Source organism: Phragmites australis, chromosome 7 (genome assembly GCF_958298935.1).
Source record: "Phragmites australis chromosome 7, lpPhrAust1.1, whole genome shotgun sequence".
NCBI lineage: Eukaryota > Viridiplantae > Streptophyta > Magnoliopsida > Poales > Poaceae > Phragmites > Phragmites australis.
In genome coordinates, this window is record NC_084927.1 from 34540282 (window position 1) to 34561092 (window position 20811).

Sequence of the window (20811 nt, forward strand, 5' to 3'; positions counted from 1 at the left end):
ATCATTCCACAATATTATAAGATCTTTCATTAATGATTTCTGGTAGACATCGATATCGTTGCCAGGTTGCCTCATCCTTGATATCAGCACCGGTATCATAATGTACTTCCGCTTTATACACAACCAAGGAGGAAGATTATAGATACATAGAGTCACAGATCAAGTACTATAACTATTGTTTATGTTGCCGAATGGATTCATCTCATCCGTACTCAACCCAAATCTTATATTCCTCACATCTTCTGCAAAGGGCTCACTGTATTTCCTATCAATGTTTCTCCACTGTGTAGAATCAACGGGTATCTCAGCATTCCATCATCCTTGTGCTCATTGGTGTACCATCGCATCAGTTCGATATGCCTTTTGTTCGTGAATAAACGCTCTAAACGGGGATTAGAGGAAAATACCATATCACCTTGATGTGAGGCCTTTTCTTCTTTCCTTCACCATCGATATCATCATCGTCACGCTTGTACCATGCTGCACCAAAGACGAGACATGCTTCTAAGTCTGCATGCTCTCCGCGAAACAATATGCAATCGTTTGGACATGCATGTATTTTCTGCACTTCCAACCCTAATGAGCACACAACCTGTTTGGCCTAGTACGCGTTTTCTGGCAGCATATTTTCCTTCGAAAGTAATTTCTTCAAGAACAAAAAACTCTATGAAACTTGTATTAGACTACCCGTTGCTTGCATTCAATTGTAGCAGTGAAGACACGGTACGCAACTTTGTGTGCTCCTTCTTGTAGCCTGAGAACAACGCTGTTTTACAGTCCTCTATTATACACTGAAACTTTTGAAACTCTCTTTCATTGGTGAAGTTTTTCTCCCCATCGCGCAACATCTGATCCAAATTATCAACGTCGGCATCGGCCAACATCTCCCCTAGATCATAATCGACCAACGTATCTCCGACGGATAGCATATCGGTGTATTCTCCAGCCGGCATATCGGTGCACAAGTCATCGTCTTCTCTACCAACGTATTGCTCTTCTTATACAATCTCAGCTTAACCATGCTCGGTCTAACAGGTATAGCCAGGCATAAAGCCCCTTGACATCAAGTAGGAATGTATCTGCTAGGTGGTGAAAAATTGTTTCTTGTTCTTACAATCGACATATGGACAACATATGTATTGAAACTGCAAGTTCCAAAATTGACAGTGTAAGGGGTTTTGGAGCTGACAGTGATGTGTTTTTATGTAGTAGTGCAACAATAAATTTGTGATTTATCACAGCAAATGCCTGCCATGTCCTCACAGGTGACTACCATGTCCTCGCAGTTAGTGGTGGTTAACAAGTTTTTGTTGTGCACTACAAGTTAGCTGGGCGTGCTGCAAAGCGGCACGCCCTCCAATACAATAACCCCTTCACCGGCGGCAACCTAGCAACAACAGATGATCAATTTGTCTTCTCCCCTTTTGGTGATGGAGAAGGTTGTCCAGTCGTCGCCGCCGCAGCCTGCTTGTTATCTCGAGCCCAAGCAAGAGCGTCATGGGTTCATCGAGACTCTCAACACCGTTCTGTAACCGAAGCTAGAGAAATCAATCTAATTCTCAATTCCCTTCTCATAGTCTTGTCTCCCCAATAGTCTTTAACATCTTTTTTAGCAGCCAACGCTACCTAGCTTCTCAGCGGTGCTTATCCTAATACTACCAGTTCAAAATTTCTAATTGAATTTTGAATATATGAATCAACACTTTCCGCTTAGAATTTACTAACCTCATTAACAAAAGTTACCATGTTTATCTTCTCTTCTATTATGAAAGTGCATTTTGCAATGATATAGTCAATGAAATTTCTTTCTCCAGATGAAACTCTGTTGATCATTTGTTATGTTTTGACACGCAAAACTGGTAATCCCAGGGACTTAGGTTGGTACAAAATACAAATGATGGTAGGGTATACTTGACATATCTCATGTATTTAATTGCGCCTGACATCCAATAGGTGTGTAGTGTGGACCAGAAGCTACCTATGGAAAATGGAAAGCATTATTGGTCCTAGTGATTCCATGTCTTGGTCAATTCTAGCTTTGCCATCTTAGAGAGGAAGCCTGGTTGCAAGCTCGTCACCTGCTATGCTACGTAAGGGGCAGTTACCAGTCCACAGCAAGGTCGACTGTGGCTTTCAGCATTACCATTTTCAGTCTTCTGGTGCCATCTCTGATACACACAAAAAACCAAACACATACTCCATCAGAATGCATTACTAGCCTGTATTTGAGTCATTTATCTGAATTGTCTAAGCACATACTGTTGCATGTGATGATTTGTCTGAGAGAAATCTGTAGAGTACATGCCAGGCTAAAAGTCTGTTTTGTACATTATAAAGGTGACCAAACCCCTTTGCTTCCCTCGCTATCTTCTGAAGAAGCAGATACATGTGATACCACTCCTCTACAAAATTCTCTCTTTCTCTCTGAAGAAGCAGATACAGGTGTGTAACTCCTCCATGAACTTCTCTCATTTTCTCAAATGCTCTCATTCTGTAACTTAGCACAAGAACATGTCTAGCAAATGATGTAGTCTGTATGTGTTGATTTTCGACCTCTTCATGAAAGTTTGATTTTTGCGGGCCAACTGTTATAACTTATGAGCACTACAAGTTCTTCCTGCATTTGTGCCTGTATGCATACTTTCCTTCTAGCATTTGTGCCTGTATGCATACTTTCCATCCTATCCTGCATCTGAAACCATTTGGTTTCATCTCTCATGATTTTGATTGTTTGAATCCATTTGCTTTCATCTCTTCTCATGCATTTGAAATCTTTATTTGATTCTTATCACGGTTGATCTTTGGTATTGAATAGGAGAAAAGAAGCACCTGACTGGACCAATGGGGCGGGGAAAAATAGAGCTTAAGAAGATTGAGAATCCAACAAACCGCCAAGTTACCTTCTCCAAGAGTCGGACGGGGCTGCTCAAGAAGGCAAAAGAGCTAGCCATTCTTTGCGATGCGCAAATTGTAGTTATTATATTCTCTGGCAGTGGCAAGATGTGCAAACATTCATTTCCATTTCATTTATCGTCTATCCCTTTGTATTGATCATTGTTTGTTCATTTTCGTTTTGAGGGCAAGTAGAACTTTCAGATATGTAGCTATCATTATGTTGCTTTGTCTTGTCAAATTTCGAAGGTACAGATCTTGTGATAGAAATTTCTTAAGCTTGTTTTAGCATCTTGCAATTTTACAAATTGTATATACATTGTTTTAAATTTTTTTGTTGGACATGTTTTCTTATAATATACAAGATTCAGCTTATTCTGCAGTAAGATTTTAGTAATGACACCACAATTTTGTGAGCAGTTGAACTGATTTGTATGGATTTCTGCCTACTACAATAACTTAGCATACAACATGCAACCTTTTTACTAAGTATAGACCATTTGAAGTCTGCAAAGATAAAGTGACGATGATCAACTAAGTGGCATAAGATTGGTACCATGTCCTGATTATTTAGTTTCAGTAAAGACATCCTTCATAATCGAGTGCCATCAGGAGTTCTACCTCCAGTTAAACGTTCTTATATCATACATTATTGTGTCTTTTCGGTTGTAGAATAGCAAACATCTTCGATCGATACCTGAAAGCCCCTAGCACCCGTTTCGAGGAGATGGACATCCAGCAGGTATGCCGATTCTTTTAAACCAAGATGCTATTTCTTTTTTCCATTGATGTAACCTAATAATCTTCCTTTTTCCATAAAGAAAATCATCCATGAGATGACAAAGATGAAGGATGAGAGGAACATGCTTAGGATCATCATGAGACAGTATACGGGCGAGGACCTGGCTTCACTGAATTTGCAAGATCTAGGTAACCTTGAACAGCAGATTGAGTTCTCGCAGGACAAAGTTCGCCTCCGTAAGGTAACAAGTAGCAAGTCGACAGTTTTGATGCAATAGTTGCAGGTTCTTTTATGCTACAAAACTCTTTGAGACTAGCTCCTCGGTGCTAATGCTAACACCCTTGTTTCTTGCAGGAAGAGCTTTTTGACCAGCAGCTCCGTTACATGCGTCACAGGGTACGCTCAATTCCGTGTTCTTCCATCTGTATGTACACATCCTTTCAACAGAACTAAACCGTGACAGAGTTTTTTTGGTTCCGAATTCCAATAGGAAATGCACATTTTGGAGGAGGAAAACGACTATCTGTGCCTCATGGTAAGTAAGACTGACATATCGACATTCTCCTAAGTGAATCTCTGTTCCAATTTATCTTCTTCTGAACTTGGTTGTGTCCATGAAAAACAACCCGGCGAGCTGAGGCAGCAGACCCAGGCGGCCGAGATGGCGAATCCGAAGCTGTTCCCGTGGTGGGATGTGGGTGGCAGCAGCCAGCTCCACGGCCAGGACGCAGAGTCGTCCATGACGGCGCTGCAGCTGTCGTCCCAGCTGCATAAAGATGTCTAAATGAATCGTGCCTATTAGGTCGATTCGAGGCACGGTACTGTAGGCACGAACCGATTCGAGATGAACCGGGCTAGCACGGTACGAGACCACGGGCCGTGCCTGGGCCGGCACGACACGAGGCCAAACGCTGTGCCTGGGCCGAGCGCGCGGCACGACGGCCCGGCACGAGCATGACCTGGCATGATCCGGTCCGACACGCATATACCTGATTATTTTCTATTTATATATGTTTTTTAATTTTATAGCTATTTTTTATCTATTTTCTATATATTCTTTTCTATATATTTTTTATTATATATATTTTTTTTTTCTATATTTTTTTTTATCTATTTCGGTCCTTCGAGCCGACCGTGCCGCCGGGTCGAAATCATGCCGTGGACCGAGGAGATGCACGCGGACCGACACGGTACAGCCGGTTACAGTAGATGAGCTGTTCGGGCTGGGCCGTAGCCGGACCGTGCCGAGTCGGGTCCGTGCCGAGCCGGCCCAAATGACCCATTTAACCATGTTTACAGCTGCACGAGTTCAATCTCCAGCCGCTGCAGCCCAACCTGCAGGATGCCAGCCTCCAGGGCTACCTTCGTCGGCTGTGGTGAGGCGCTATCTGTCGGCTGTGTGCAGCTCTTACTCAACTGTTGAACCTCTGAAGATGCCATGCCTGCTTGGAATTGGAATGTGTTGGTTGGTCAGTCATGAAACTGAATTATCTGACTTTTTGGTGTGTGGACATCCGCAGATTCCGCGGGAGACGGCGGGACACCATGGGCGCAACTGAGCAGCTTCCACAGCCTCTTCTCTTCCGGACCTGTTCTACTTCTACAGCTTCAGTCTAGCCCCGGCTGAAAAAAGTTTAGTGCACCTGTGTGTTATCGCATTGCTCCCTATGTTTGACCGTAGTAATCGAATCACCTGCTTGCGTGCTTTCAAGAACTACTTCTATATATGTTTGGCTTGAGTCCTTTGTCAAGTTGCACTCAGTTAATTGCTGACTTTTACTTAGGCGTCTTGCGTGTTTTATGAAATTACTGCTTAACCTCGTTTAAAAAAAAGAAATTACTGCTTAACCGGTGCTGCACTTCACCTGCGTTCATTTTCTACGGAGATATGTGATGCCGCGTGCACGACGAGATCACGAGGGAGAGCAGGTTGGAGGGATGGGATGGGATGGGATTGTTCATGGTCGGCATCCGCTCCCCGACCACCGAGCACGGCGACGAGTTGCAATTTTGCGAGCCGGCCGGCAGCTGAAATTGTACGCCGTCGATGGAGGCCAGGGCCAGGTGCAGCCGCTAACTGGTCCGTCATCACGCGGTGCCGCTGTACGCACGCCGCCTTCGCCACGCCACCGTCGATGGCGCGGCAGGAAGGCCGATCGACCGTTGATGAAGACGTACGGACACCATTGTTAAGTAGATATAGTTACTGAAAAAAAATTAGACACATAAAATATAACTCAATCCAACACGAATATTAAATTCCAACTTTAATTTAAAATATTCAATTTTTAAAAAAATAGACACAGATATCCTGCTACGTCCCCTTCGTCCCTCGTGAAGACTGGCGGCTATGTCCTCCTCATCCCCTCGTGACGCAGCCATGTGCCTCAACGTTCTCAAGATGCGTGCCAAGACAAGAAAAGGGCTGCGCACCTAACAAAACGCCGGCGGCCGATCGGGCATTCCCCGTCGCACCACCATCTCCACCGTGCCTGTCCGCTTCCATGCTCCAGTGACCACCTCCCCTAGCAGCCCCCCCCCCCCTCAACCAGCCACCTGCCGGCATTGTCATCGACAGTCACGGGGCTGTCCTCGCCGTGCGGCCGGTTACATCATCTGCAAGCAAGAGAACTCTGCATCATGACTTATTCGGAATGGAGGAGGGTCACGGCGTCACGCTCAATTACCCATCATTTTCCCAATAAATCCAATTAAATAATGGTAATTCAAACATGACCCGATTGAGACCGGAGACAGAGAGATTCCATACGTCACAAGTATAATATACCATACGCTTACCCTTTTTTCTCTCTCCCCCTTCTTCGTTTGATTTGCCGTCACAAGTGGAGCAGGGGAAGAGGTTTCTTGCCAAAATTGGCCACGTCTCCCTCCGCAACTCCGCTCTCCTTCCTGTGCACAAGTCTCCGCCCCCCTCACTTCTCGCGCTGTTCCTCCAAGACCTCGTGAGGCCGGCGTCCGTCCGTCTCGGGGAAAGATGATTGCGCGCCGCCTGCTCCGATCCAATGCCTCCGCCCAGGTGACGATTCCTGTGCCTCCGTCCTAGTAGATGCAAAAAGGCGAAATCTTTTCTTGCGTGTATTAGGCAGAATTTCAAACGGCGAATATGTTTTGTAGGAATCTTGGCATTCATCGTTTAAAAAAAGTGGGGATTTTGATTGGTTCGAGTTGGATAATATGCCTGTTTGATTTAAAAAGAGAAGCCCTTCTGTCGGCCTGAATTATGCTGCTTCTCATGTTCTGCAAATTATGATAATTGTACGATTTTCCTGTCGGAAATCGCAACTGGTCGGAGCTAGCAGTCGAGTTACCGGATTATATTTTACGAACTTCTGTGTTTTAGAGTCTCCATTTAACTCGCGGCCTTGAGAGGAGAAGAAACACCTGTTTTTCAGTTTGGGAGAAAGAAGTAGATTTCTTTTAAGCGAAAGAAGTAGATTATTGTCTTCAAGTACGTTTACTGAACCTTTTTTTCCCTTTATGCTTGCGATTACACGTGAGTTTACTGTACCTGGTTCTTTTCCATTACCTTTTCCGTTCGTCGCTTAGTATTTATTACAGCTTGTATGTGATATCATCATTCGATCGGTTGAAAAGTTGGCTCCTTGTGTTTGGGGTCTGTCATTCTTGTATTTGATTTTCATGTTGAAAGTGTGATGGTTTTGTTCAGTGCTATACAGTGAATGGCTTGAGATCCTTTGACATGAATATTCGACTACTTGGCGCCGTTCTTACTTTAGACATCACCTGCGAGATTTGCCATTGTCACAGCTCACATGTGATCCTTTTTTCCTCCTCATTCACAGGCAAGCAACTTAGTAAAGTATGTAACTAGAACTGGAAGTTTGCAAGGGCATGCAGATAGTTTGCCAGATGCATCATTCAGACATTTTAGTTCAGTACCACCTCCCCAATCTGACTCAACTGAAGAAAATGGGTAGGCAATTATTTTCTCGTCTGGAAGTGTAGCACAGTTTTTTTTCTGTTACATGCACTGTGTTGTATGCAGAGTTGTGTTACAGTAGATATCTAGTACTATTACTGACATACAATGTGTGATCTTTCTAGGTTTAAGGGGCATGGCATGTTGGCTCCATTCACAGCTGGCTGGCAGAGCAATGATTTGCATCCGCTGATTATTGAGAGATCTGAGGTTGTGACTCCAAACTTTAGCATTATTTTGGTTTACATCTCTTGAAATGTAGTATTGAATTCTGGAAAAGTAAGTTTAGAATGCTGACTATTTTGTATTTTATCTCATAGCGGTGAACTATATTTCTCAGTCTAACTTATTACTTGTATATGCAGGGTTCTTATGTTTATGATATCAACGGAAATAAGTACCTAGATTCTCTTGCAGGACTATGGTGTACAGCTTTAGGTATGTACAGAGCACGATCTTTTGTGACAATGTACCACCATTTATTTCTGCGGCTTTAGTGATATTAGAGCCTGCTTCTATTACTTCTCCATCAGCTGTTCGTAATGCCTTCAGGTGGTAGCGAGCCTCGACTAGTCAAAGCTGCAACTGAGCAATTAAACAAGTTACCCTTCTACCACTCCTTTTGGAACCGTACAACCAAACCTTCATTGGTACATGTTCTGAATCTTTCATAAAACATTGGTTCATTCATATTTGAAATCAGTGGCGGCTATCCTAGTTTTGTGAAAAATCACTTGCTAAATTTCCAAATACTGACAATTGGAGCTTTGCTGCTACTTTCAGGATCTTGCAGAGGATATTCTGAACATGTTCACTGCAAGGGAAATGGGAAAAGTGTTCTTCACAAATAGTGGTTCAGAAGCAAATGACTCTCAGGTGTGGCTGTTTACAGCACCAACCATTTTCTGCAGTTTACAGTACCCTGTCATTCTATCAATGGTGATACTGCAAATAACTGAAACTGCTTAAATAGTGACTGTTGCCCGAGCCACTGATCTTAAAAGCTCTTGAACATAAAAACTAGATGGAATTGTGACTTTATGTGGTCTTTACACATCGCTAAAGATGTTTGTGCTCTCTCTCGTTACTAGTAAATGGTAGTTGGTTCATCAATCATCGTTTTCTGAGAGACGGCCATTGCTCCTCTAGTTTTCTTATTAGTGAAATATATCTAGCTAATTGGCAAGCACTTGAGGTTTTTTGTTCTGGTCTGTTAATGTGTTTTTCTCCCCCCCCCCCCCTGTATTGATCTACTCATGGCGTTGTTTCTGACATGTTCATTGGTGACACTTATATTTTCAGGTCAAACTAGTATGGTATTATAACAATGCATTGGGCAGGCCACACAAGAAGAAATTTATTGCACGATCAAAAGCGTAAGCTTTGTACCATTATCAACTTTTATTATTCAAACCAAGATGTCTTGTTGTGCTTCTTCAGTAAACAGTTGGCATAATGTCCGTTCCAGCTCAACATTGCAGTATCTCTGATGTCTAGTTGTTTAGTTCTATGAAACCTGGAGGCATTTGAGATGTAATTCTTACTGCATGTTACACTTGATGCAGATACCACGGGTCAACATTGATATCAGCGAGCCTAACTGGGTGAGTACAGTCCTACAGAAATGCATCTTTATACCATGCCTAAGAGCACTCATAGATAGATCTTAAATGGATATCACCGTCTGTCTCATTTTAATATTAATAATTTTCTAATTGCAACTATCTTTTAGTCTTCCTGCCCTGCACCAGAAGTTTGATCTACCAGCACCTTTTGTTCTGCACACAGACTGCCCTCACTACTGGCGATTCCATCTTCCTGGTACTATTGCTTTAAAATTTTGCTAGATGAATTCCAGAAAGAAAAATTGCTGTACAATCAGCCCCCCATATTGCTAATAAATTATTTGGTGAGAAACAGGTGAGACAGAAGAAGAATTTGCAACTAGACTTGCCAACAACTTGGAGAATCTTATTCTCAAAGAAGGACCAGAAACAGTAAAGTTTTCTTATCACTAAAGCTTCTATGCTGTCAATAGGTCCATAGCGTACTACTTTCCTTATGTACTATCTTTTTATTTGTCCAGATTGCTGCTTTCATTGCTGAGCCTGTGATGGGTGCTGGTGGTGTCATCCCTCCTCCAAAGACCTATTTTGAGAAGGTTATTTCCAATATTTTGATAACTCCTATATGAACAAACTGGAACTTTCCTGAAAGTGTATAGTTTCTTCGTTCACCTATATCTCTTTACCTCTTCCCTTTTACTTCCATCATTTCATTGTAGTGATTCCACAAAAATACTGTTGCTCGTCAACTATTAGAGTTGGTGTATCATGTGAAGGTCCGCCCCAAAGACTTGAATTCTTATTCTGATTGCTTATCTTACGTCATTTTGTTCTCTATCAACAGGTCCAAGCAGTGGTAAAGAAGTATGACATCCTTTTCATAGCAGATGAGGTATTTAACACTCTTTCCCATGAAATCGAACAATGTCTAGAAAAAGAAGAAGAGAATTTATTTGTGCAGATATTGTTGACTATAGTTCATTCTAGGTCATTACTGCATTTGGAAGGTTGGGAACTATGTTTGGATCCGATATGTATAACATCAAGCCGGATCTAGTTTCATTGGCCAAGGTGAGTTTTTCAGTACCAGTGTACCACCGTACATCATACAGTGCTTATCTGATGTAGAGCAAGTCATGCCAATTTCACTGTAACAGGCTCTTTCAAATGCCTATGTACCCATTGGAGCAATTCTTGTTAGCCCAGAAATATCAGATGTGATTCATTCACAGAGCAATAAGCTCGGTAAGTTAATGCGATTATGTGAGCTCAAGTCTATTGTTTCTGCATTGACATGTAGTGAGTTTTCCTGAAACATCGCATGTGCTGAGATGTTGCCTTCTGTTACAGGTTCATTTGCTCATGGATTTACGTACTCTGGTCATCCAGTTGCCTGTGCTGTGGCCATAGAAGCTCTGAAAATTTATCGGTATGCTGCACTTTTTGTAACATCACAGTGTCTCTGCGCCTATTTGAGTTCTTTATTTTCTTGTTCCTGATTAATCCTTTGCAAAAATTGCATTAGGGAAAGGGATATTCCTGGTCATGTCAGGCAAATTGCTCCAAAGTTTCAGGACGGAATTAGGGCGTTTGCAGAAAGTCCAATTATTGGGGAGGTATGCATCTCTATTTCTGAATTGCCAAACGTACCCAGAGGTTCTTCTCTTGTTGAAATACATAACTACTGTTCTCATGTACTGCAGATACGCGGTTTAGGCATGATACTGGGAACCGAATTCACGGACAACAAATCACCAAATGATCCATTCCCTGTTGAATGGGGTAAGTAACAGTTACATGTTTACATGTAGTACAATTAAATCAACTTCTAAAATTATGGTTTTGACTACTTTAAAAATCATTATTTTGAACTATAACCTGAAGAATTATGCTAGCTTTACCATCCTAAAAAAGTTGGAGCCACCCGTCATATTCCAAGATACCTAGAGAAGTCATCATCTTGGAACCAAAGCGCGACCTGAATCTGCCTCAAAGTAGGTCTGTGATGTCGGATGATGCTTTTCAGGAGTTGGTGCAATATTTGGAGAGGAGTGCCAGAAGCGTGGCATGCTGGTTAGGGTTGCTGGCGACACCATCATGATGTCACCAACACTGATCTTGACACCTGGTGAAGTCGACGAAGTAAGATCAGAGATCCACAGTACCACCACTGTCCTATCAAATAATCCAGTGATATTGACCTTTACTCATAACTATGTTTTTTCAGCTGGTGAGCATATATGGAGAAGCCCTGAAGGCCACAGAGGAGAGGGTTGCAGAGCTGAAATCCAAGAAGAATTAGCCAATATACCATCTCTCGCAACGATGATGATGATAATGTCGGCGGCGATGATCTCGACTGATGTACAGAAGAATAATTCATTGCTGTTACATGGCAATAATGTACTGGAACGAGCAATGTTCTTGATGTGCAAAACAGCTGTTCTTCTTTCACCAAGCAATGCATGGTGATTGGCAACTGTTACAGGACAGAGATATATATTGTCTCTGGTGAGGACGATTTCTTAAGTTTCCCTCGCTGCATTTTCTGGAAATAATTGGAGGTAGACACAGTTGGGCAATTTCTGGAACATAGCATTCTCAGTTTTTGGCAGGAAAAAATAATTTCATATAAAATATGAAGGAATGTTTTTTCCCTATGTGGAATTTATATGTTTCAACTATACGTTAAGGGTGTGTTTGGTTATCTGAATCTCTCCTAGCGTGGTTGGGTGAATGTGTATAATATCAAAGAAATATGTTTAATTGTCTGTATCTACTGTTTCAACATGGCCTGGTGGATGCAAACATCTGGTGTCATCCTAGCTCGGTAGATGCAGTCTATATCTGCTCATGTAAGTGGGTTCAATCTATCAGTGTCATAAAATTTTTTCATACAAATAATCAATTATAATCTTAACTCTTACATCCGTTTATGCGGTCTCAGATTCAGTTAATTAAATAGAATTTTAGCTTAATCTATCCAGACAGATACAAACAACTAATATATTTTTATTTTCAACCAATATTACTGCCCGGATTGCTTCTACTTATCGGATGCAGCTCTAGAACTTTGAGGAACTAAACGCGCCCTTACAAAGTGTGGCAAAGCTGGTTCATCGGTGAGCTGAAATGGTAGGCAGTCAAGGGTTGCTTTCGGGTTCTTTAGGTGGGCCCGCATGTCGGCGGGCCCCCGCGCGAAGAACTGTCTCTTGCGGAATCCGACGGGTCCCAGCATTCATCGGAGATCAGAGATGCGGACCAAGCGGCGACGGAACGGAATTATTCCCCGCAGTGCACGGGAGGGCCCTGTTCCACCGGCGAGCTGGGCGCGCACGTCGTCGGAGGGCGAAGACGTGCGCAGCTAGTCAGCTGGGCCAGCAAAGTGGGCCCCGCGCAGGACAGTCACGGCTGGAAAGCCCGGTGGGCGGTGGCGGCGGGCCCTGAAAAAGGAGTCGCGGCCACGTCAGCATGGAAATGGACAGTCCGGTCCGCCTTTCGGTGCCTGTAGTTAAAGAACCGGCCGCCTCTTGGCCTGTATTAGAGTACGGTCGAGACAGTAGAGTCGAATGAATGCAAATCGATGTTCTTTTATTAATTTGATGGACATATTAATACAATGAATCGTCGCTCCGTCTGTTAGAATGGGATACTAATGTTCTTTTATTAACTTAATGAACATATATACACAATGAATATTCGTTTTATTTGTTAGGAAAACATCTATTCTCAACAGATAATGGTGATTTCTTTGATTTCGTAACAGCCTAAACAGCAGATAGGCGACTCTCACCTACTACGGCCAACACAGTTCATGCTCTGTTTGGAACATGGAATTTCGCAGGCAATTCGCTTTACGAAGATTTTACGTTAAGCAATTTAGTTTTCCACGTCGAATTCTCGTGTTCCAAACGGGCCTTGATGAAACCTCGCAATTATTTTTCCCGTGGAGTTGCGTCAGTTGCCCACAATCTTTACCTATTTCAAGCTGAACCTTGACAGAGACGACGACACGACAAAGATATGTGTATGGGCGGCTGAGCATTTCTCTCTTCAGCGGTGTACCTAGACCGGTCGTTGACAAGATAGGCAGTAGGAAAAGAAGGGAAAGGCGTTTGGACACCTTGACGGAACCGGTCTGGAGCCTAGCCGCCGGCCATAGTTTGGAGGCTGTCAAATTCAGCCAAGCTGATGCTGGACGAGTGAAATGGTTTACCAGAAACTTTTCTGACGAGGTTGAACGAAACGGCAGGCGAATTCAGAGATTCAGACCACCTGGAAAAAGGCCGACCTGCATGCTTTTCTTCACGTAAAGACGACCCAAAACCAACTAATATATGATACTCCTGGTTCATTACGACAAAACATACTAATTTGATCGGTTAGAAAGTGTGTTTATGGATGGAAAATCAGCGTGTCATAATCTTGCATCGGCCTCCGTTTCTCCGTGCTTCAGGTTGCAGAACATGCATCGATGCATGTCCACATGGACCAAGTCACTTGCGGTCGCAGCTTTACACCCTTGCCTCCAAGAATTTGCCAAAAGCTGCGTACGATTCGAACCATTTTAGCCTGCATGATCCCGAGATGCAACAGCATCAATAGGCAGCACACGTGGTGTTCCAAGAGTTTCAGATCTGGAGGTCGCAAGATTACAAGAGGAGAACAGTAGCAGAGATTCTGAATAAATTGCTATCAGTAATGGCAAACAACAGACTAAAGCAGGCAATGATCGATCTGATGAGTTACATATCACGTGTAACACTGTCACTTGGAGTAATTCAGTATTTGGACATTGCTCTGATCAGTTTTAACTTTTAGCCAGCTGCAACTAGCTGAGAAGTACTGAATTTGATTTTATTCCGGTTGATGTTCAGGAGTCATGCTCTGCAAATGTTCTCCTGATTAAGCTGCCCATTGGTAATTATTTGTTGAATCAAAGCTACCAATTTGTGGATCTAATTGAGAAATAGTGTCACGTGGTGCGGACAGGCACGGCTGGTGGCAAAGCTCCAAGGTAGGAGCTGAGCCGGTAGAGGTTGGATCTCTCCGTCCCGCACTCAGCCTCGGGCCTCTAATGAAAGCTATGCAGATATGATCGTTCTGTTACAAAAACAGTGTCATGTGGAATACTTTGAGATCTGAAACTCTAATCTACATTAAGAATATACAGACAAAAAGGTTGAAGAAGCTACCAAAGCAATGAGAATCTAAAATATGGTATGCTTTTGGACTAAACTATATACTCCATTTACTAATGTTCTTGAGCTGAGCTAGAGACAACTGCATTCAGGCAGTGACAACATCAGCATGCCGAAAGCAATCTCTGTGGTCGGTTTGGACGGCAGATTATCAGCTGCCGTCCACTGCATCGTGGACCCAATGGGACCAACCAAACGAGATGCAAAGGCCAATGGTATCATCTCCTCTCCTCCATTTTCATTTCTTTCATGGATTTATTGGCTGTGCTCAACTGGACCAGCTTTGGCCTGTGCCATGATGCTATCACGTACCCACAGGCCACAGAGACTACTATTTTCTTTTCTTCTCTCTGGTACAACCTTGAACACTATCTTTAACTAATAAGGTGGGGGGAACCCCTATCATCCTAGAAAATAGATGCCTAGATTTCCAATAATTTTTGCAGTGATTTCTTATATCTTGCCTGATGCAGACTCGAAGGTTATCGCAAATGCATGCTTCTAAGATAAGCTTACGACATGGCCGGGGTTGTCAGCACTTTCTCCATTAGATTATCCACTGCATCTTGGGTCCAATGTATCAAGCCCCCCCCCCCCCCTCCTAGCAGAAAAGGCGGAGGAGGAAGAACTATTACTCACGGTCTTTATGTCCGTCACTATTTGTATTAACTTCTATTTATGTACTGAAGTGGACTTTCTTAGTACATCAAGTCACAAAGAATCTTGAATGATTCATAGTTTCATCTGCACTCATCTGAAAAGTTCTCACATATCATGAACTGAGAATGAGCCTTCGATCGCATGAGACAATTCCATACACAAATTCAGCCAGAGAAGGTCCATACATATTGATTTTAGTTACATCAAGTAATCCAATAATTCCCAAATAATCGGTTCAGGTGACTCAAATTGAGAATAGGAGATATGAGCTACTTGCTGATAGAGGCAGTGAGAGCACACCTGAAAATGATTGGAGTTTATTGTTTGCGGATGAACAGGAAGATAGGCTTGCAAGGTAATCCAAATTACAAAGACGTGCGCGATCGAAGCACTTTTAGGGTGCATTATCGATGAATCGTTTCCTATAATCAACCTTGAATGAGAATTGGTCCTCAAAAGGAGAAGGCTTCAAGTGGGATCTGAAAATGACTTGGTGTGGGAACAAGTTTTTCTTTGTATTTTCATCGCCCAAAATTGTTATCTTTTGTATCTTTTTTGTTGGACCCCATGAATGACTAGACAGTGTGGAAAAGAAAAAGAGAGAAATAGACTGATCCCTTTGTCAGTGGATCCCCCATCTACGGTCTATACACATGTGTATGCGGCAACATGACTTTACGACATAAGTTCTTAATTCTATATACGGTGCTTGAAAAGTGAAATCCTGAAAAAAAAAATTGCTCTTTTTTTCTATAATCCAGAGTGAAATCATTTACATTCATCACGCACCAAGCATTTGCAGGCGATAGATGGGTATAGTTTTTTTTTCCAACTCAGCAAAATCTATGTTGTTCCACCTCAGCTCAATACCAATTAAATAAGATACAAGTGCATCAACTATGAAAAACAAATAGCTGTGACATTTCTCAAGTGCTTCAAACTAACTTATTTCAAAATCACTATCACTACTAGTGACGGATTCACAGGGGTAGGGGAGTTCAAGCCCCAACCCCCGGCATACCTAAGCCCCCTTTAATTTTTTGGGCATGGAAGATAGAAAGAGAAAGAAAAAAGAGAAGAAGTGGAGAAAGAGAAGGAAAAAAAGATAAAGGAATAGGAGGAAAAAGAATTTTTTTTTAAAAAAAAGAGGAGAGCTTGCTTGTACATGTGGATCAACTACTGTCCCTACTCTTCAATTTCAACAATAACAAAACTGAAAACTGTTAGGAAACCTAGAATTTCACAATCGGATGTTAGTCTGTCTCGATCTTAAAAAAATTCAATATTATCTTTTAGGGGGGGGGTTGGTACTATATATAAGACAACACACCTCATTATAAACAGATGAAAAAAGAATAGACAGTCTTTTCCTTTATTGTATCTCTTTTTTGCAATTGTTCTCTCGTAAAATCACTGGACTACGCTTGGTAGCAGCAGTTTCTTAACACGTTATCAGCACGAGACTCTGTTAGGAGAAGCTAGAGAATCGGATCGTCTCGCTCGTAAGGATTGAAAGGTACAATATCCTCCGGTACGTTTTCTCGATGCTACCGTTTTTATGACTAAATAGATCTGTGAACATTAGCTCGTAGCAATGAACAGTAGCAAACATATCTAATAATATCGTGTAGCATCGTCGTTGTGAAAATCGATCGCATGAATAGTAGTAATCGCAACAGTAGCAAACAGATCGCATCGTATTGATGGGGACCGTAGCCACCACCGAGCGCCGCCAGTCAGCAAACCGATAACAAACTCCCCTGCACAAATTATAAACAAAGAAAAAAGGAGGGTGGTGCACGGTACCTCACCAGCATAAAGTCGGGGAGCTCGCCGCACCACCACCGACAGCATGTAGCCAGCAAAGTACATGGTGGCTCGATGGCCACCACCACAAAAAAGGGCAAACTGCCGGCATGAAGCCGACGGCCTTCTCCGCCGTCCCCCACTCTAGCTGCCTCCACCACGTCGCCACCTTGAAGCTGCTGCGCCGCCGAACCGTTAGCAGATCTCTGCTCGAAGAAGCCCCACTGTCGGCATGAAGCCGGAGGCCTCGTAGCTCTGCCACGCCGCACGCCCCGCCGAACCGAGCGACGTTGTAGCCCCAGCGAGCACCGCCGCGTAGCGCCGCACTGGCCCTCGTTGGTGCCACCACACACCGATTGATGACGCTGCCTTGTCGGCCTTCGCAGCTCTCGCATGAGCGCCACTGTTGCGTGCTGCCGCTCTTCGAACACACCGCCTGAAGCACGTACGCCGAGCCATCAGGCTGCTCCAGGTGCGCGCTGCCGCCACGCGCCTGTGCTCGCCCGTTCGGAAGCCGCCAATGCCTCATGCCCGGCGTTGCCCTGCCCAGCCAGCGTGTCAGCCACCCCTCACAGTGTCGTGTGCCGCCGATTAGCCACCGAAAGGAATGGCGGCTAGGGTTGGCCGTCCCTCTCAAATATACGGGCGATATTGGGCCACGCCGGCCAAAAGATTAAGCAGGTCGACCCATGTGTAAAACCTGTGGAAAAGAAAAAAGAAAAATTAAAAATAGGAAAAAATCTATTTTTTACATTTAGCCCCCCAGGTTTTTATCGTTAATTGAGCATAGTCCCTAAAATTTTACGTTTAGGTCCCTAGATGTTCTAAAAATTATCCAAATGCTCTGTTTTTTTAATAGAAGTACCCTGAAATTCAATTTTTAACGTATTTTAGCAATTATGCAGTACTTAATTCAGTTATTATTGTTTCTATGATGTTAACTATTATTTTTACTGTTTAAATTGTCTGTTATGCATTTAAATTTAGTAAAATTCGTATAATAGAATAGAAAATATCGGAAAATTTGCATTAATCAAATTTAGCAATATGATGCAACTTTAATAGTAGTAATGCTTGCGTTATTAAATATGTAGATGGCTAGTGTCAGTGGATGAACACCGCGAGCAGGGATTTAGAGGGACCCCCTTTGAGATTCGGCCGGGGGACTGGTCCTGGAACTACCTCGTACGTGGGGTTAATGCGTGTGGGACTTAGGCGAGATGGATCGTCGTCGGCTAGCAGTAATGAATGCACCAAGAATTTAGACAGTTTCAGACCTTACGGAGGCGTAATATCCTACTCCTGTGTGTTCTGTATGTTATCAATACTCTTCGGATGTTTCTTCGATCTCTAGCTTTCGGTTTCTGGGATCTATCTTTCGGCTATCTGAACACCCTTTTCTACGAAGTGCCCCCCCCCCCTTTTATCTACCAGGGGGCCCCTCTAGGGAGCGCCTAGAATGAGGGCACAAATTCCCGTAAATAATAAATAGAAAGCGACCATCATGGGTCTACAGTTGATGTTACAAAGAGTTAAAAATACATCCCTCGAATGCCCCATCGGTCTTCACGTCTCAGCTTTAGCAGGCGCAGGAGCGCCCACCGTCCAGCCTCTGAGTGCTCTCTCATGCCCATCTGGTCAGAGTAGGTCTGACACAGTCTGATGTAACAGGGCGATAAGCGATAAGCCTCAAGTCCATTGAAGATATCTTCAAGCCATCTTTCTTTATGGACCCCGCGAGGGGACATGCGATGGGACCTGCTGTATTAATTGTGCCAACGCCTTCTTGCCAGGTGACGGCAGGGACTGACGTATTCAGTACAGCAGGCGTGGGGGAAAGTGGTTAGGTGTGACCATTTACACTCCCCATTAAATGCAGCATCAGGCCTCCCACCGACCGACACCTCATCGTGGAGTCCCTGCGGGGTCCACCAGCATGGGGCTTACCGGGTGCTCGGGGCTCTCTGAGTGCTCGGGGACCAACTGTTCTTGGCCCCGAGCGCCCAGTCCCAGACCTTTCTTCCCTCGGGTCCTCGTGGCACTCCGGGTACTCAGGGACCAACTGATCTTGGCCCCGAGCGTCCACTCCCAGACCTGGCTCTTCTCAGATCCTCGGGGCACTCTGGATACTCGGGGACTAACTGCCCTTGGCCCCGAGCGTCTACTCTCGGACATGGCTTTTCTTAGGGTCCTCGGGGCTCTCTGGGTACTCGGGGACCAATTGTTCTCGGCCCCAAGCACCCATCCCAGACCGTGCTCCCCTCGGGCCCTCGAGGAGGTGGTCCCCGAGGGTAGGCGCCATGTGGCACTGCGCTGTCCTAACCTCGGGAACCCCCGGATCCCATATCACCAACAGCTGGCATCACGAACAAGGAGTTTATTGAGCTAAGTGCTGATGGCCACAGCAATCTCACTTGGGTATCGGATGTCCGGATTATACCAGAAGCAAAAAGACTTCGCATTGCAATTGGCCTAGGAACAAGTAGTGCAATGGTTCCCATAGAGTATGAGAATAATCAGGTATTTTATTTTCTCCGCCACCGTCTCTCTCCTACTTTGAAGGATGAGTACATGGCAATGACCAACGCTAAGACACTATGGGATGCACTGCATGAGCGTTTTGAGCGCTTTAAATACACCATCAAGCCTCTCACAGAGCAAGAATGGGCCTGACTTCGTTTTTTTGACTTCAAGCATATCAGAGAGTACAACTTCGCGCTGCACCGCATTTGCACACTATTGTGTCTCTGTGGGAAAGAGATCATAGAAGAGGAGAAAATTGAGAAGACTCTCTCCACTTTCCACCCGAATGCGGTAGAATCCGCACGCAATCACTGTCAATCGAATTATAATAAGTATTCTGAATTGATTGATGTGTTGCAACTCCATAAAGTTCATAACAAAGTTATAAATAAGAAGTCGTTATATGGGTACCTGAATTTATATGAAGGTACTTGAAGGAATACCATTGTCAAATCAGGATAGAGGAAATAGACACATTTATAGCGTACAGTTGAAGAAGTCACTATATAGGTTGAAACAGTCAGATAGAATATGGTACAATCATTTGAGTAAATTTCTTAGAAAAAGAGGCTACACAAATAGCACAGATTGTCCCTGTGTATTTATAAGAATGTCCTATAATAAATTTTGCATAATATCTGTATATGTAGATGATCTAAATATCATCGGTACAGAAGAAGAAATTAAAGAAGCAAGTTCATACTTGAAGTTTGAATTCGAAATAAAAGATTTGGATAAAACTAAGTTTTGCTTGGGCTTGCAGCTAGAGCATGTGGCAGATGGAATATTTGTACATCAATCAAACTACACTTAGAAGGTGTTAGAGCGGATTGGTTTTAAAAAAATCATTTCCCGCTAAAACCTACATAGTCAGAAGATCATTGCAAGCAGATTAAGATCCCTACAGACCTAGAGAAGAGCAGGAGGAAGTACCAGGACTGAAATTCTCATACTTAAGTGCAATATGTGAGCTAATTTATCTGGCTAATTACACTAGACCAGACATAGTGTTTGCAATAACCTACTTCCACAATACAGTGCAAAAAGCGCACAAAAAGGTATTGGAAGGGCTTGAAGGATATTTTGCATGACTTGCAAGGTAGTAAAGATCTGAGACTATTTTACAGAAAGAATGAGGACCTAAGTTTGGTTGGATACACAGATGCTGGATACTTGTCAAACCCGTATATAACAAAATCACAGACTAGCTATGTTTTCCTATGTGGTGGAACTGCAATTTTCTGAAAATTGTCGAAGTAAAGTCTTGTATCTACTTCGACGAACCACTCAGAAATAATAGCTTTATATAAAACCACATGGGAATACGCATGACTTAGAAGAGTGATCAATCATATCCAACAGTTATGTGGTTTGAACACTATTTACTCATACCATTATCTATGAAGATAATGCTGCATATGTTGCACAACAATCGGGATATGTGAAAAGCAACTTAATTAA

General features: G+C 43.3%; 2 protein-coding genes across 2 annotated transcripts; both read left to right on the forward strand.

Annotated features, from left to right (window-relative positions):
* Positions 1–2052: 2052 nt before the first annotated feature.
* LOC133925613 (MADS-box protein ZMM17-like) lies at positions 2053–5168 on the forward strand. Its single transcript, XM_062371480.1, has 7 exons — positions 2053–2442; positions 2816–3032; positions 3565–3634; positions 3714–3896; positions 3989–4058; positions 4204–4397; positions 4931–5168. The coding sequence occupies exons 1-7, from the start codon at positions 2271–2273 to the stop codon at positions 5012–5014; spliced, it is 990 nt and encodes a 329-aa protein (XP_062227464.1). The 5' UTR covers positions 2053–2270; the 3' UTR covers positions 5015–5168.
* Positions 5169–6402: 1234 nt separating this feature from the next.
* LOC133924971 (gamma-aminobutyrate transaminase 1, mitochondrial) lies at positions 6403–11742 on the forward strand. The gene is made up of 19 exons (XM_062370736.1): positions 6403–6671; positions 7459–7589; positions 7721–7805; positions 7961–8033; positions 8148–8245; positions 8379–8471; positions 8898–8971; positions 9161–9199; positions 9328–9416; positions 9516–9592; positions 9682–9756; positions 10005–10052; positions 10148–10231; positions 10318–10405; positions 10511–10589; positions 10686–10776; positions 10864–10942; positions 11187–11302; positions 11388–11742. Exons 1-19 carry the CDS (start codon positions 6630–6632, stop codon positions 11460–11462), a joined length of 1536 nt encoding a protein of 511 aa, XP_062226720.1. The 5' UTR covers positions 6403–6629; the 3' UTR covers positions 11463–11742.
* Positions 11743–20811: the final 9069 nt, after the last annotated feature.

Excerpts from the sequence above, each read along its gene's own strand:
- LOC133925613 (XM_062371480.1), top strand. The coding sequence starts at position 2,271 with ATGATTTGTCTGAGAGAAATCTGTAGAGTACATGCCAGGCTAAAAGTC. Across the intron at positions 3,635-3,713 it reads AGGAGATGGACATCCAGCAG|AAAATCATCCATGAGATGAC; the intron begins GTATGCCGATTC and ends TTTTCCATAAAG. Across the intron at positions 3,897-3,988 it reads TAACAAGTAGCAAGTCGACA|GAAGAGCTTTTTGACCAGCA; the intron begins GTTTTGATGCAA and ends TGTTTCTTGCAG.
- LOC133924971 (XM_062370736.1), top strand. The coding sequence starts at position 6,630 with ATGATTGCGCGCCGCCTGCTCCGATCCAATGCCTCCGCCCAG. Across the intron at positions 9,200-9,327 it reads ATATCAGCGAGCCTAACTGG|TCTTCCTGCCCTGCACCAGA; the intron begins GTGAGTACAGTC and ends ACTATCTTTTAG. Across the intron at positions 10,943-11,186 it reads TCCATTCCCTGTTGAATGGG|GAGTTGGTGCAATATTTGGA; the intron begins GTAAGTAACAGT and ends GATGCTTTTCAG.